The sequence below is a fragment of the Capsella rubella genome, unplaced genomic scaffold (assembly GCF_000375325.1).
Source record: "Capsella rubella cultivar Monte Gargano unplaced genomic scaffold, Caprub1_0 scaffold_7, whole genome shotgun sequence".
NCBI classification, from domain to species: domain Eukaryota; kingdom Viridiplantae; phylum Streptophyta; class Magnoliopsida; order Brassicales; family Brassicaceae; genus Capsella; species Capsella rubella.
Window position 1 is genome coordinate 14,787,536 of NW_006238917.1, and position 15,256 is coordinate 14,802,791.

General features: G+C 32.9%; 3 protein-coding genes across 3 annotated transcripts; all 3 read left to right on the forward strand.

The window, feature by feature from the left end:
- The first annotated feature begins 1,194 nt into the window (after positions 1 to 1,194).
- On the forward strand, positions 1,195 to 4,618 carry LOC17877981 (NADH dehydrogenase [ubiquinone] iron-sulfur protein 1, mitochondrial). The gene is made up of 5 exons (XM_006283124.2): positions 1,195 to 1,683; positions 2,034 to 2,280; positions 2,377 to 2,671; positions 2,747 to 3,121; positions 3,444 to 4,618. Exons 1-5 carry the CDS (start codon positions 1,263 to 1,265, stop codon positions 4,341 to 4,343), a joined length of 2,238 nt encoding a protein of 745 aa, XP_006283186.1. The 5' UTR covers positions 1,195 to 1,262; the 3' UTR covers positions 4,344 to 4,618.
- Positions 4,619 to 6,645: 2,027 nt separating this feature from the next.
- Positions 6,646 to 8,887, forward strand: LOC17878687. Its single transcript, XM_006286213.2, has 7 exons — positions 6,646 to 6,735; positions 6,865 to 6,957; positions 7,073 to 7,300; positions 7,539 to 7,694; positions 7,887 to 7,940; positions 8,215 to 8,358; positions 8,510 to 8,887. Exons 1-7 carry the CDS (start codon positions 6,646 to 6,648, stop codon positions 8,885 to 8,887), a joined length of 1,143 nt encoding a protein of 380 aa, XP_006286275.2.
- A 2,148-nt stretch (positions 8,888 to 11,035) lies between these two features.
- On the forward strand, positions 11,036 to 14,316 carry LOC17880041 (tRNA threonylcarbamoyladenosine dehydratase). Its single transcript, XM_023779143.1, has 11 exons — positions 11,036 to 11,176; positions 11,285 to 11,322; positions 11,419 to 11,509; positions 12,057 to 12,204; positions 12,379 to 12,591; positions 12,736 to 12,870; positions 13,011 to 13,145; positions 13,230 to 13,445; positions 13,644 to 13,768; positions 13,859 to 13,916; positions 14,017 to 14,316. Exons 1-11 carry the CDS (start codon positions 11,085 to 11,087, stop codon positions 14,125 to 14,127), a joined length of 1,362 nt encoding a protein of 453 aa, XP_023634911.1. The 5' UTR covers positions 11,036 to 11,084; the 3' UTR covers positions 14,128 to 14,316.
- Positions 14,317 to 15,256: the final 940 nt, after the last annotated feature.

The window sequence follows — 15,256 nt, forward strand, 5'->3', positions numbered from 1 at the left end:
TAATCTAATACTTACACGTAAACCTTAACCGATGCAGCAATTGGTATTGTTAATCCTTTTTTTCTACTTTGATTTAATTAGACGTCGTTGAGATGTTTAAAATAAGTTATCATTTATATAACTATTTTTATAAGTTGTCTTTGTCTGAATTATATTTTTTTTCAAGGGCTAATGGTTTGAGTAGAGGTTTACAACTTATGTATCAAGTAAACGGCTGTGATGCAATTATGAATGCAATACTTTATTAGAGGTTCCAATGTGTTGTTTGTATAGAATTAGAAGCGAAAACATGTTGATAACAATATATGTATATATATATATAGTTAGATATAAAAATAAAATATTAAACATTTTGTGAAGTTTGTAACTTTGTATGAACCTCACAGATCTAATACAAAATATTCATAGAATTCAACTAAAATTAAAGATTAAATAATTTTATAACTATGAAGGCAACCTTAAAACATAGACAACGTCCAGTTAAAATCGCATACATAAAAGAAAAAAAGATAGTTATTTTTACGTAACTACTCTTATAGTCTAGGTGATAGTCTTTTCAAAATAATACATATAGCTCAATGATGAATATGCTATGGTTGAGGTAAGTTTACAAGGTTGCGAAATTAACGCACTACATGTTTGAGGATGCGAGCCTTGAACACATATTGAACTATCCTTGAAACATCTAGTACGATTGGCGTATTTAACTTTGTATTTTCATTAATCAATAAAATAATTAAGTGAAAATGCATAATCAGAGTAAATAAAAGTTTGTCGTTGAAATTGGTTTTACATGCGACAAAAACGTATAGTTAATAATAATCAAACATAAATATCGCATCAACTTAGTTTTAAGTACGAAAATTAAAAGTAACGGATTTAAATATCTTCCAATGTAAGGTTTTCTTTTGTTTTGAAAAAAGCATATGTGAAAATTTGACTCTCGTTTTAAAAAAAAAATCATTTTTCTGCTATTGTTGTTTACCTATTTATATTTGTAATCATTCTCTTAGTAAACTTTGTTTTAAAGTACTAAATGAAAGATGTTAGAAACGAAAAAGAAAAAATCCAATTAGCATAGCTCTTGATCCAATCTAAGCCCAGTTTTTGACTATCCAAAATTAAAGCCCATTAAGCCCAAAACTAGCTCATTCGTGTCTCCTTGTGTCTCTCACAAATGCTTCAGGAGTTCTCACAACAAGATCGAGAAATATCACACTTAGACGAAGAAGAAGAAGACGACGATACAGATCCACAACGCCATGGGTTTAGGCATCTTAGCTTCTCGAACCATTCGACCAGCTTCTCGTCTTCTTCAATCCCAATCCTCCAATTTCTTCCTCCGCTCCATCGTCACCAAACCGGAGCTCCAATCTCCTGAATCCGCCGCCGTCTCTGAGCCTGAGCCGCCGACGCAGATTATCCCTCCGAGGAACCCAATAGGCGGAGCACGCGTCCATTTCTCGAATCCTGAGGATGCGATCGAGGTCTTTGTTGATGGTCACGCGGTCAAAGTCCCTAAAGGATTCACAGTTCTTCAGGCTTGTGAGGTCGCCGGAGTTGATATCCCGAGGTTTTGTTATCATTCTCGTTTGTCGATTGCTGGAAATTGCAGGATGTGTCTTGTTGAGGTCGAGAAATCTCCCAAGCCTGTGGCGTCGTGTGCCATGCCCGCGCTTCCCGGTTAGTTGATTCGAGGAAAATTTTCCATGGTGATTGATTGATTTGATCGTTGGTTGGTAGAAGAAATTGGGATTTTGTGCTATTGTTATCTGTTGATTGCAGTTTCAGCTTCATTTCTATTCCAATTTTGTTGGGTTTTAGTTTGATGATGATGAAAACGATTACGAAAGCAGAGAGTTTTGTTAACTATAGGCATTTCTCTGATTTGCTCTATTAGTTTATCTTCGGTGTTTAGGTTTGTTTTTTCCCTTAGTAAGTATACCATTTGCATCAGATTCATTCTTGGGTAATGTTTTGTGTTCTGTAATGTAGTATAGTGGTAGACTACTAAAGAGTGTTTTTTTTAACAGGGATGAAGATTAAGACTGACACACCAATAGCAAAGAAGGCGAGGGAAGGAGTGATGGAGTTTTTGTTGATGAATCATCCACTGGATTGCCCTATATGTGACCAGGGAGGAGAATGTGATCTTCAGGATCAGTCTATGGCTTTTGGATCTGACAGAGGCCGTTTCACGGAGATGAAAAGATCTGTTGTTGATAAAAACCTCGGTCCTCTTGTGAAGACTGTTATGACTCGGTGTATTCAGTGTACAAGGTTACTAAGATAGTTTGCATAAAATGTGATTTTTTAGTTAATGTGATGCATATGCTATCCTATTGATTAGGTTAAGTTTCTATAATGTCTTTGTAGGTGTGTTCGATTTGCTTCAGAAGTTGCTGGGGTTGAGGATCTTGGTATGTTAGGTCGTGGTAGTGGAGAAGAAATTGGAACTTATGTTGAAAAGCTTATGACCAGTGAACTCTCTGGAAACGTTATAGACATCTGTCCCGTGGGAGCCTTGACCTCAAAGCCCTTTGCCTTTAAAGCCAGAAACTGGGAGTTGAAAGCAACAGAAACTATTGATGTTAGTGATGCTGTCGGGTCCAACATCCGTGTTGATAGTAGAGGACCAGAAGTGATGCGTATCATTCCACGCCTTAATGAGGTATGTCATACTTTTATTGAAAATTGCTATTTAAGTATTTTGCTGGATGTTGAACTTGTGAATGTTCTTATTCAGGAAATTAACGAAGAATGGATATCTGACAAAACCCGATTCTGTTATGACGGCCTGAAAAGACAAAGGCTTAGCGACCCTATGATCCGAGATTCTGATGGACGATTCAAGGCAGTGAGCTGGCGTGATGCCTTGGCTGTTGTGGGTGATGTCATTCATCAGGTGAAGCCAGATGAGATTGTTGGAGTAGCAGGTCAGCTATCCGATGCAGAATCCATGATGGTATTGAAGGACTTTGTAAATAGAATGGGTTCAGACAATGTCTGGTGTGAAGGAACAGCTGTTGGTGCTGACGCTGATCTTAGGTACAGTTATTTGATGAACACTAGCATCAGTGGCCTTGAGAACGCCGATCTCTTCCTTCTAATTGGTACTCAGGTGAGCTTTTGACCCTGTCTCTTTGCAAGGTTACGAGAACTGGATTTAGACAGACACTTTTGTTTTGGATCAATGACACAGAAAAAAAAATTCTGTGTAACCTGGTTTGGTGGAGTGGCTATAGACTCTGTGCATATTAAAATATGGAATGCTTAAGATTTTCATGGGTGTCTAAAAAATTGTGTTAAGATTTACATTCCTGATCCGGGTTAATACTTGATGTTCAGGCATCTGGTTTCTCCTAAGCAAAAATTGCTCTTTGAGATATCAACCATCTGCAGGTTTATTAACACATTCACCTGTTTTCTCTCTATTTTACCAGCCTAGGGTTGAAGCTGCTATGGTGAATGCAAGGATCTGCAAGACAGTCCGTGCATCGAAAGCCAAGGTTGGATACGTTGGTCCACCTACAGAGTTTAACTACGACTGCAAACATCTCGGGACTGGGCCTGATACTCTAAAGGAAATTGCTGAGGGACGACACCCATTCTGTACAGCTCTCAAGAACGCCAAAAACCCTGCAATCATTGTTGGTGCTGGGCTCTTTAACAGAACTGATAAAAATGCTATCCTCTCTTCTGTTGAATCCATTGCACAAGCCAACAATGTTGTCCGATCAGACTGGAACGGTCTCAACTATCTCCTTCTGTATGCTGCTCAAGCGGCTGCACTTGATCTCGGTCTCATTCAACAGTCCGCCAAAGCCCTTGAGTCTGCAAAATTCGTCTACTTGATGGGAGCAGACGATGTAGATGTTGACAAGATTCCTAAAGACGCCTTCGTGGTTTACCAAGGCCACCATGGAGACAAAGCTGTTTACCGTGCAAATGTAATTCTCCCTGCATCAGCCTTCACCGAGAAAGAAGGAACCTACGAAAACACAGAAGGATTTACTCAACAGACTGTTCCCGCTGTTCCAACCGTTGGTGATGCAAGAGATGACTGGAAGATTGTGAGAGCATTATCCGAGATCTCGGGTGTGAAACTTCCATACAACTCAATTGAAGGTGTTCGATCAAGAATCAAGAGCGTCGCACCAAATCTCGTCAACACAGATGAGCGAGAGCCAGCTGCTTTTGGGCCTTCATTGAAGCCTGAGTGCAAGGAGACAATGAGCACAACACCGTTCCAACCCGCGGTTGAGAACTTTTACATGACAAACTCGATCACAAGAGCATCAAAGATCATGGCGCAGTGCAGTGCCGTACTCTTGAAGAAGTGAGAGCTTTTTAAAATTGTTACGTCTTCACATTTTTTTTTCATCATTTGCAAAAATAAAGGTACTGGTTCTTCGTTTGCTATCCTCTTTACCGAGACCTTTTGTTTAAGCCTGAGTATGTATCGCTGGATCTCGGTTTATAGCTTGCGCTGAGATCTATAAGCAATTTGCAATAAGCACATTGTTAGATACGAAACATTGCAGTGTTAATTGGATGCTTTGTGGCATCTTGTATTATTCTTAGTAGGACTCTTTAGATTGCATTTGCATTAGATGAACTTCGGGCATGGCAATGTATACAATCTCAGCATTGTGATTGCTAATGCAAATTATTAAAGGATTAGTTGGTTTCCAAAGTGAAACGATCCCCTTTTGAATTAAACTTTTTTTTACCAGTTGTGACTCCTAAATTAATTTCAGTCTCAATTTAGTGATTAGTGTACTCGCTCTTTGTTTTGCCAATAAAGTATGTATTTTTTAGTATTGTGATAGGATTAGAAACCAAAAAAAAAAAAAGTTACAACAATGGTATTAAAAATTAGAGAAATAAGGGTTACGTTTTATCCGTGCTACACTACAAAACCATTTTATGATTTATCCAAGTTAAGAAGGGAAGATATCCATGAGCTTTAGATCCAAGCTGGAGACATTTCTATGTAGTTCTACAAACCACATCCATAAACCTTCACAAAATCAAAAATCACAAATGTTTTCATGTAGAGTACTTTATCGTGGAATCTCATAGCAGCATCTCAAGCTTTGTAGGGATCCTTCACATCTTCACATCTTTGTGTAGGGATCCAAGCAAAATGCAATGGTGTGTTCTTTTCCACCGAGTGCATATATAACACGTTATATTCACCATCATTTAACCTAATGAAATTTGATTAATTGTCTAAAACACAATAGCATGCGTGATACTTGTTCACATAACAAAAGTTTGTGTACAAAATATACTTCAAAAGTGTTAATATAGATGTGTGGAGCTGCTTGTTTCACCATCATAATCTAAAATTAATGAAATCTTGACTTTTTCAGCTTCCAAATACATAATTGTTAATTTTTGTACAAAATTTAACCTCATGTGTATATTTTATAAATCTCCATAACTAAATAAAATTTTTTTTGTCTAAGTTATCTTATTGAAACCTCTTAAATAAATTTGACTTTAAAATCAGATTTCAAACTCCATATAGCCAAGTTGATATTTCATAACACAAAATTACATCTCTTTAATGGTAATATAGGGGATGATAATATACTAAAATTAATTTTTATTGGACTATATATGGTTATGAGTTTTTGCCCTTTTTAAAAATATCAAAGCTATAAATGGTTGTATATGTGTAACCAATGTTATAACAAATAAAAGACACAAAAATTTGATAAGTTGATTAAAAAATTTGATAGTATGACTCAAAATTGTTATCTAACTAACGATACCAAAGATCTTTTTATCACAAATTGTTTTTAAAATAATAATAAATATTATATTATGAAAAAGCTATAATTTTTTCACAATGTAAAAAAAAAAAGTATTATCACTGACTCAAATACTTGTATAAACATTTGAAGAGAACATTTGTTGTAAGCTATCAATTTTCAAAAAAGAAAACTATTTTGTAATTATTACCCTTTATTGAAATTTAAAAACATATATAAAAAAAAACTCTTTCCATAAAAAATATTTAGTTTTAAGAAATAAACTTACTTTTCAATATTATACATCAAAACATTATTTGTAAGTGTGTAGCTTTCAAAGAGATTTAAGTAGACAACAAATAATTAATAAAATATATTTAATATTAAATTAAAAAATAACGAATCATATTTTAATATTATGGAATATTGTATATTTTACTAATTAATATAACCCACACAACGCGTGGGAGTTTCCTAGTATACTAATTATGTACAATAATGCATAAACAAAACAAAATCATATTATTTAATTATATAGTTGGAAATTTCTGAAAAATACACATATCTAGTGAACATTAAAATTACTTAATTTAGTTATTATTATAAAATAATAATATATAAAGTTAAGTACATAAGACAATTAATTCTTACCCAAAAAAAAAGTACATAAGACAATTAATAAAAATTAAATAAGTTAATTATATTGTTAAAATTTAATGAAAAATAAATCACATGTATCTTGAAAGCATTAGTGTTCTTAATAATACTTTTTGCCTTATACTTTTTGATATTATATTATGTTATATATGATCTAATAAATCTCTGGTCCTTGACTATTTGATCGTCACTTTAACCAGAACTTATGAAATTAAGTTTTTCAAGGATGTTGTTATTCTTGTTAGGCTATATCCTATGCTTTCGTGACATAGCAAAACTCAACAATTGCTTTGTCGATGCTGCTAAAGTCATCAAAGTCTGTTAATTTAATCTAATTATTTCTTAAAGCAATATTAATTATTGATTAATATTGTATTAGTATGTGGAGACATATGAGGTTTATCAAAGAATTTTCTAATATTTTTTTTTTTTTAATGGATGATAGACTATACATGGAGATAGTTATGAATGTGTGGATATTTACAAACAACGAGCGTTTGATCATCGAACGATGAGAAATCACTTACTCCAACACAAAGTATATAATAAAATTTATTATTTGTCACTATAAATAATCCTAATTACACCATTAATAATTTTATTATTTGACAAATTTATTAATGTCACTAATACAAATTTTATTATTAATGTAGATGCATTGGATATCTTCACTTAAAAATTCAAAACAAAAACCTAAAAGTGATAAAAAGTTTGGTTTCTTATGGGAAAATGGTGTAGGTTGTCCTATAAATACTGTACCCATACAAAAGATTACTAATGACAAACTATTGAGATTAAATTTGCATTTTGACAAATATAAACCCAAAGGATCTTGGAACTTCACTAATAATCAAAATAGTATCAATAAAATCCAACATCATGTAAGTACTTTTTGTTATGTTTTATAAGATGTTTAACTCTTTTTTTTTCTTTGTATGCTTTTATTTTTCTAAGAATTTATTACCTTTAATACATTAAATTAATATTGGTTATCAATTTTAAAAGTATGCAATCATCTTTATTTTTATTTTCTTTGTTATTTTTAAACCATGCACAATGTTTAATATTCTATCAAAATCATTAAAAAAAAGTTGATTATTGAATGGTGATAATGATTAGTTTGCGGTGGCTCGTACAAAGAAAGGCGAACGAAAAAACTATAATGGAGCATCAATGGTTGTTTCTGTAAATGATCCTGAAGTGAAATATCCACAATTTAGTTCTGCTCGTATGCATGTTCAGATGGGAGATGATTTTATTCAAGTTGGATGGACTGTAAGTTTGTTTCAACATGGTATATATATTTAATTAGAGTTTTTACTTAACTAATATTGAATTAAAAAGCATGATAAGTTGGGTTTGACCCAAAAAATGAAAAACAAAACATGATAAGTTTGTATTTTTATTATCGTATTGTATAGAATACTTGCTTATTATACTATTAATAGCTATATATTTTCATTTCAGATCAATCCAAGTTTATATCCCGACTTCAAACCAAGAAGTTTTGTTTATACAAAAGTAAGTTAATTGGTTTTATATATTATTTCTTCAAAGGACTTTTTTTTTTAAAGTATTTAATGATATATATGACACTTTAAAAAAATATTTTTAAAACATACCATTTTCCTAATTTACTTAAATTTTTTAAGCAACGAACACACACATGGAAAATCTTTTGTATTCTTACCAACATGAATTTTGTTTATTTCAATTTATATTTATGATATGATTTACTAATTACATATCCATTTTCTCATTTCTTATGTATATTATAAATCATATTATAAGCTAGGCAGGTAAAAACCAATGTTACAATAGCATGTGTTCATCGGGAATCATATTAGTTCGTCGAGATATTCCTCTTGGTGTGATCCGAGGTCCTCCTACTGTTCGTGGTGCTAAACCAAGTGCTTATGATACATATAGAATATTAAAGGTTTGCTAAAATATTAATTTTTTTCTCCATTTTACAATCACACATATAAATAAGAAACTCAAAAGTTTTTATCTATATATATAAAACATTTTTTGCATGTACAATTGTTATATGTTTTTTTTTTTGGTTTTGATGTGGATTATGATCAAAGGATAAAGCAAATGATAGATGGTGGCTTGAGTTTGGAGGAATAAATATTGGTTTTTGGCCATCAAAAATATTTCAACAGAGTTTTGCTAACGATATTGAATGGGGAGGAGAAGCATATACGGCATCTCTCCCCGGTCCTCAAATGGGGAATGGATATTTTCCATTGTTGGATCCAAACTACGATGCACATATCTGTAATATAACTACAGTCGATGAGAACTATAAGATCGATGGAATGGTAAAGAATATAGAGACATTTTCTGATAACAATCATGGTTATAAAGTATACGAAGATTTAGATTCAGGGTTACCAGTCGGACATATCATATATTTTGGAGGTCCTGGAATCATATTAAAGAAAGACAAAAAAATTATGTAAATTTTTTCAAAACATATGTTCCATTAAACATCATCTAAAATAATTTATATACTGTTCTTATTTTTGGTGTATGTATATACAAAATATATCGTCAAGTTGTTAATATATAAGAAGATGCAGGTAAGAAGTGATTCCACAAGAGTTTTCATTCACTACATTGCATAAGAAATATAAGATAATCATCTTAATCGTGTATATGTCATTTATCATTTTAAAATCAAGAAACAGAAACTATGATTATAAGGTTTAAAATAGGTCTATATAGCAATTTGAATTTTCTTTTCTGGAGAGGAAAGATGGGAGGTGCTTCAAAAGAGAGTTTGAAAAATTTTCCATGGTATATGTGGTTCATATGGAAAGCAAGGAGCAAGAAGATTTTTGAGAATGTGGAAGAGTCATCACAAGATACAGTGGAGAAGGCAATACTTAAAGAAGATAAGCCAATACTAAAGATGACGCACCAAAAGAGGATGAGGTTAGGAGAGGAGTAGTTCCTCCACCGCATGATGTGCTGGTAGCCTAGTATGCTTTATTGATGGCTCTTGGGTGGAGAAGGATGTTAGGAGTGGCCATGGATGAGTAGCCTCTTATGGTGACCGGGTCGTTCAGCTAGGGTTAAAGTGTTCAGCAAGGAGCCTCTCGCCTCTTCACATAGAGTTAGATTCGTTGTTATGGGCAATGAAATGCTTGGTAGCTCATTCTATCGACAAAGTTATCGTTGCGACATATTATCTGGATCTGGTCACTATGCTTGCATACGGGGAGGATTTGCCAGCTTTCGCCTTGGAGATTTGGGAATCTACTTTTCTGCGTAGGAGTTGGATAATTGGTTATATCATACCCAACATAAACTTGAATGTTCAATTCATACCTAATATTTGTCAATGTACCAATACATACCTAATGTTTAAAAAAATTCAAATTCCATACCCGAACTTTGCAAATCGTAAAAAATCATACATCCATTTTCCCTACTGCTGACATGGATGCCATGTCACTGATGACATTGATGATGTGGTTGCCACATCTTTGATGACGTCATTGCCACGTCATCATATTTTAAAACAAAAATAAAAATATATATTTTTTTTCTTTTTTATATTATTTTCTATTAATATTATCAATAACAAGTATCACTTCTGATTTTTTCTAAAGATTTTAAAACTTATTTTCAAGGTTATAAACTTAAAATTTGTAATTCCTCTTCTAAAAGTCTTCAAGTCGCTTTGAGTAAAAACATAAATTATACAACCATATATATTAATTTTTGAAAACATAGATATAAGTTAAGATACAAATACAATATTACCAATAATGAGAAATTGTATTTTGTTTTTTAAAATAAAATTATTCCAATGGCAATACATGTAATTAAATATTTCTATTTTTGTCTTCCACTTAAAACCGTCTTTCAACTAATATTTATATAAGGTTATTTTAAGGTTTATGTTCTCTACTAAAAGTGGCTTGAAGATTTTTTTGAAGACCAATTGTGAGTTGTGGATTTATAATCTTTTAAAAATTAGATTCGGTTGAAATAATGGTTCTAAATTTTGAAAACAAGATTTTAAATCTTTACATAAAAATCACAATTTTGTTGGATAATATTAATGGAGAATGAGAGATTTTTTTTTGAAAGATGATGACGTGGCAACCACATTATCGAGGATGTGGCTACCACGTCATCAACATCATCAAAGACGTGGCATCCATGTCAGCAATATGTATGACTTCATACAATTTGATAATTTTAGGTATGAAATTTAAATATGTTAAAAGGTTAAGTATGTATTTACACATAGACAAATGTTGGGTATGAATTGAACACTCGCTATTAGGTTAGGTATGAATTGGCCGATTATGTCGAGTTTAGTATTAGGCATATACATTATTTAGAATGTTGAATTTCCGTACCGATAGACTTGCAAAATGTGCATGGGCACGAATTTATGTTTTTCCCATGTAGGTCCGTCAGTCCTTATTTTTCTCTCTCTCGAAAAAAATCAATTCCGATAAACTAATATATCAAGTTTCTAGGAAAATAAAAGATCTGTAGGGAGAAAAAATAAAAAATAAAAATATTAAGCAATTAAGCATTAATGTATGGTAAACTTAATAAACCCTAAACCTCATTCCAATAAACTTTATAATTCGATTCGTATCTTTTGCTGGGAAAGACAAAAGTAAAGCAACGGTAATGGAGGAGAAATTAAAGTATCTGACTCTCATCGGAGCCGGAGCTCTTATCGGATCCGTCTCCACCGTCGCTCTCCTTAAACTCCTCTCCAGGCAATTAATAACCCTTATTTTTTTTATAATCCCAAAAACTCTCAATTTCGTGTTACAGAACCTCTAAATCCTTTAGATAAGTGAAAGATTCGATTTTTTTTCTCGCAGGAGCTCAGTGAAGCAAAACCCAGAAACTAACTTCTTAGGTACTTTGTGATTTTGCAAAATCTGTTTCCTTTGAATCATTAAAAACCCATAAAGACTGCAGCTTTAAGTATTGATGAAATTGGTGTTACCTGCAGGGAATGGTACTGAGTCTGAAACGAGGCCAGTTACTTCAGCAATTGGTCAGGATCTTTTGGAAGATGAGATTGTTTCTGAACATTTAACCAGGTACCTTTTTAAAATCTTGGTGTCTTTGTTGCAGTGAAATGATTGAGTGACAAAAGCTATGATCTTTATGTAAGGATTGGTTCGTTCAAGTTGCTAGGATACTGTAATAAGGAGGCAAGTAAAAAGACTCAAAAGGATTCTACTTTTATCTTTGTTAAGTCAATATGTTGTGATGTGTGAGTCTTTTTTTGTATTGAGGTTAAGTACATTGCCTGATGCTATGTTGATTCTAGAAAGTTTATGCTAATTTGTGTCTCTAGGAATACAGCTTTTGATCTTGAATCTTAACGTTATGTAAGTTTCTTGAAAAATATTGTGATAGTAAAGAGATATAAGCTATATGGTATGTACTGTCTTGGTTTATGTAAGTTGTTAAGAAAATTGTAAAAGGCACAAGTGAAAGACTAAAATGAAATCATTGTGTGGCTTGTCGAATCATGCTATGCTTTTCATGTGTGAACCTTTTTGTTTGATGTTCAGCACATTACGTAATGCTATGTTGATTTCCTTGATTCTAAAAGGCTTCTGTTAATTTTGTTTTGTTTAGGAATATCCAGTTTTTCGATCTTGAATCTCAGCGTAAAGTCACTGGATCATATGTGGTGGTTATTGGACTTGGGGGTGTAGGGAGTCATGCTGCATCTATGCTCTTGAGGTCAGGTGTTGGGAAGCTCCTCCTCGTTGACTTTGACCAGGTATCATTGGTTATATTTGGCTTCTCTGTTAACTTCACTATACAGATTTAAGGTCTGTTTTAGATAAATTTGCATACAAATATTTCATTCTCTTTTTGTCTTCCAAGTATCACAGTGAATCTTGTTTTTCCCTTACATATATATTCATACACGTGTTCTTAATTACATGAGAAGGTGGCACTTTCATCATTAAATCGACATGCTGTTGCAACACGAGCAGATGTTGGTATTCCGAAAGCTATATGTCTCAAGAAGCATTTCTCTTCAATCTTTCCTGAGTGCCATATAGAAGCCAAAGTGATGCTGTATGACTCATCTTCTGAAGAAGAAATTCTTTCAGGCAACCCAGATTTTGTTTTGGACTGCATTGACAACATAGATACCAAGGTACCCGTTCTTCACAGACTTGAATCGATCCGTCTATTTCCAATAGTGCTTTAGATTATAGCACGTCTGGTGTTTGAGAAATTCCTCTGGTTTAGACATGTGATGCACACTGATATTTTGGTCTCATTTCAAATATAATGTTAGGTGGGACTTCTGGCTGCATGTGTTAAGAGGGGTTTGAAAGTTCTATGTGCAACTGGTGCCGGTGCTAGAGCTGACCCAACAAGAATCAGAGTGGCCGATATAAGAGAGTCAACGATTGACCCATTATCTCGATCTGTAACAATTCTAACTCTTTCCTCTTATAAAATCTTTCTCAAGCCATTCATCAGATTGGTAGTATACATAATTAATGATCTTCGGGTCTTAACACTACTACTTATTTCTGATCTCTTACATGGTTCTTGATCTTCTTACAGGTAAGACACAGATTGAGGAGAGAACATGGCATTGAAGGAGGCATTCCTGTCGTGTTTTCCCTGGAAAAACCAAAAGCGAAGTTGCTTCCCTTTAAAGGGCCAAATGGGGAAGACGAGAATCCCTCAGATTATCAAGTAACTAATTTCAGTTCTTGGAACACTGGAATCTACATCCTGTATTATGTTTGTCATTGATCATATCTTGTTTGTGATTTTCAGGTAGTTCCTGGCTTTCGTGTTCGGATAATTCCTGTACTTGGAACCATCCCAGCTATTTTTGGACAAATTATGGCCTCCTACGTTATTACACAACTTGCAGGTGTAAAAGTTCAGATGGAGCCTATCGTAAATCTAGATTTGGATCATTATCGATTGCTGCATAACCGCCTTATTGAGCATGAAGAGACTATTTATGGCACATCTGCAGAAGTAGAGGTATTCTGATTAGTCTCAGTGGTCTTATATTGTGCTCTTTTGTCGCTACAACTTGTTAAGAAAAAAAAGACTAATAGAAAGAGTAACGGTAACTGAGATTTATGTGACACTTGAAAGTGCTTGTGAAATTCTTGAAAATTCCTCTAAAACTCTTTCCTGAAAATGATTAAAATTTGATCTCCTCTTGTATTTCTGTAGGTGGATGTTGAGGAAGTGATGTACATAGTGAAAGAGTTGTGGCACGGACGAAGTGCTAGAGATGAGACTGCAAAAGATGTTGGGAGAGGAATGTGGCGAGCCATGAATGAGTTGATGCTCGTAAGGTATGTTGATTCACTCCTCTTCCTCCACAGGTATAAACTAGATAAAAATCCGACAAGAAAAAAAGATAACGTTAAGTTGTGATTTATCAGATGGGATGCAAAGAAGCCAGCAACAGTCTCGAACTTGATTCTTTTAAAGTTTAAAGAGGTTTGGTTTTGCTTAACGATCACAGCTTGAAATCGCTAAATTAATTCATCGGTTTTGGTCGGGTTTAATTTTGAGGTATGCTTAAACGTTATGATGATAGGCGGATGAACATGAGGCTAAGACTCTCGAGGAAGTGAAGGAAAGTGAAACAGAGTTCTTTGAAAGAGTTTCATGTGTACTGAAGAAAGCAGAGCTTGATTTCTACGGCTAGAAGAAGAGAGACAAAAGAACACATCATCAATCACATAGGCTTGAAGAAGCTTTTTGCTTAGTATTAGTATTAATAGCTTCTTACAAAATTACTCACCTTAATGTATTATTTTCTCAAATGATTAGCAAAGTACTGTTTTTCAATGTGTAACAACAATATGTCTAAATGCTATTATTGGTTTCTATGAAAGGGTTTGAAAATGAGATTCATTTTCATGTCACATATATTATGAGAAAGAAAACAAGAAAAAGTGCTATATTTCAATCATCATATATTAGGATTATATTTCAATCATCATGTATTAGTCAATATCTTTTGGTAAAAAAACATTTTCATTACTCTTTCTCCTTTGTTGGTAAAACAAATGGATCTAATTTGTTTAATTTTGAAAACAATACTCCTTCAATACAAATGTGTTACGAACATAAACATATATTCTCTTTTAGGAACATAAAATAATTATGTCTTTTTATGCCCAAAAATAATAATAATAATAATTATTATTATGTCTTTTATGGTTTACATATAATTAGTCAAATTTAATGTTCAAGAAAGTGCTAGGCATTAAGTGAACAATGACCCAATGCCTAATATTTAGAATGCTTATTTGAAATCTAGACGACTTTAGACGGTTTAAGCAGTTACAACATAAAATATTATATCTCTACAAAAGTAGAAGAATATGAAATAGTAGGCAAAATATTTATCTTATTTATGTTAAATAACAGTAAAACTTATATATATATATATATACTAGGATTTATCCCGTGGTATACCACGGGTCCATAATTTAATATATTTGTTTGGTGGATATTTTTGTAGTTGGTTTATATAGTCTAGTTTTATATGTGTTTATTTCATTTTATTTTTATATAATTTTATGAATTTGTATTATAAGTAGATTCATAGATATATGTGGTCAACCTGCGGTATACCACATGACGATTTCGTTGTAAATAAAAAATCATATTTTAACTTAATCCGTAAAAGATTTTTAATATATATAACCCATTGAAAAATATAATCATATTTATGTAAACTCAAACCCGTTCAATTTATAATGGTTTTGAACTGTTATCTAAAATTTTATACCTTATGTAGACGTTTTACATATATTTTTTCCTTTATC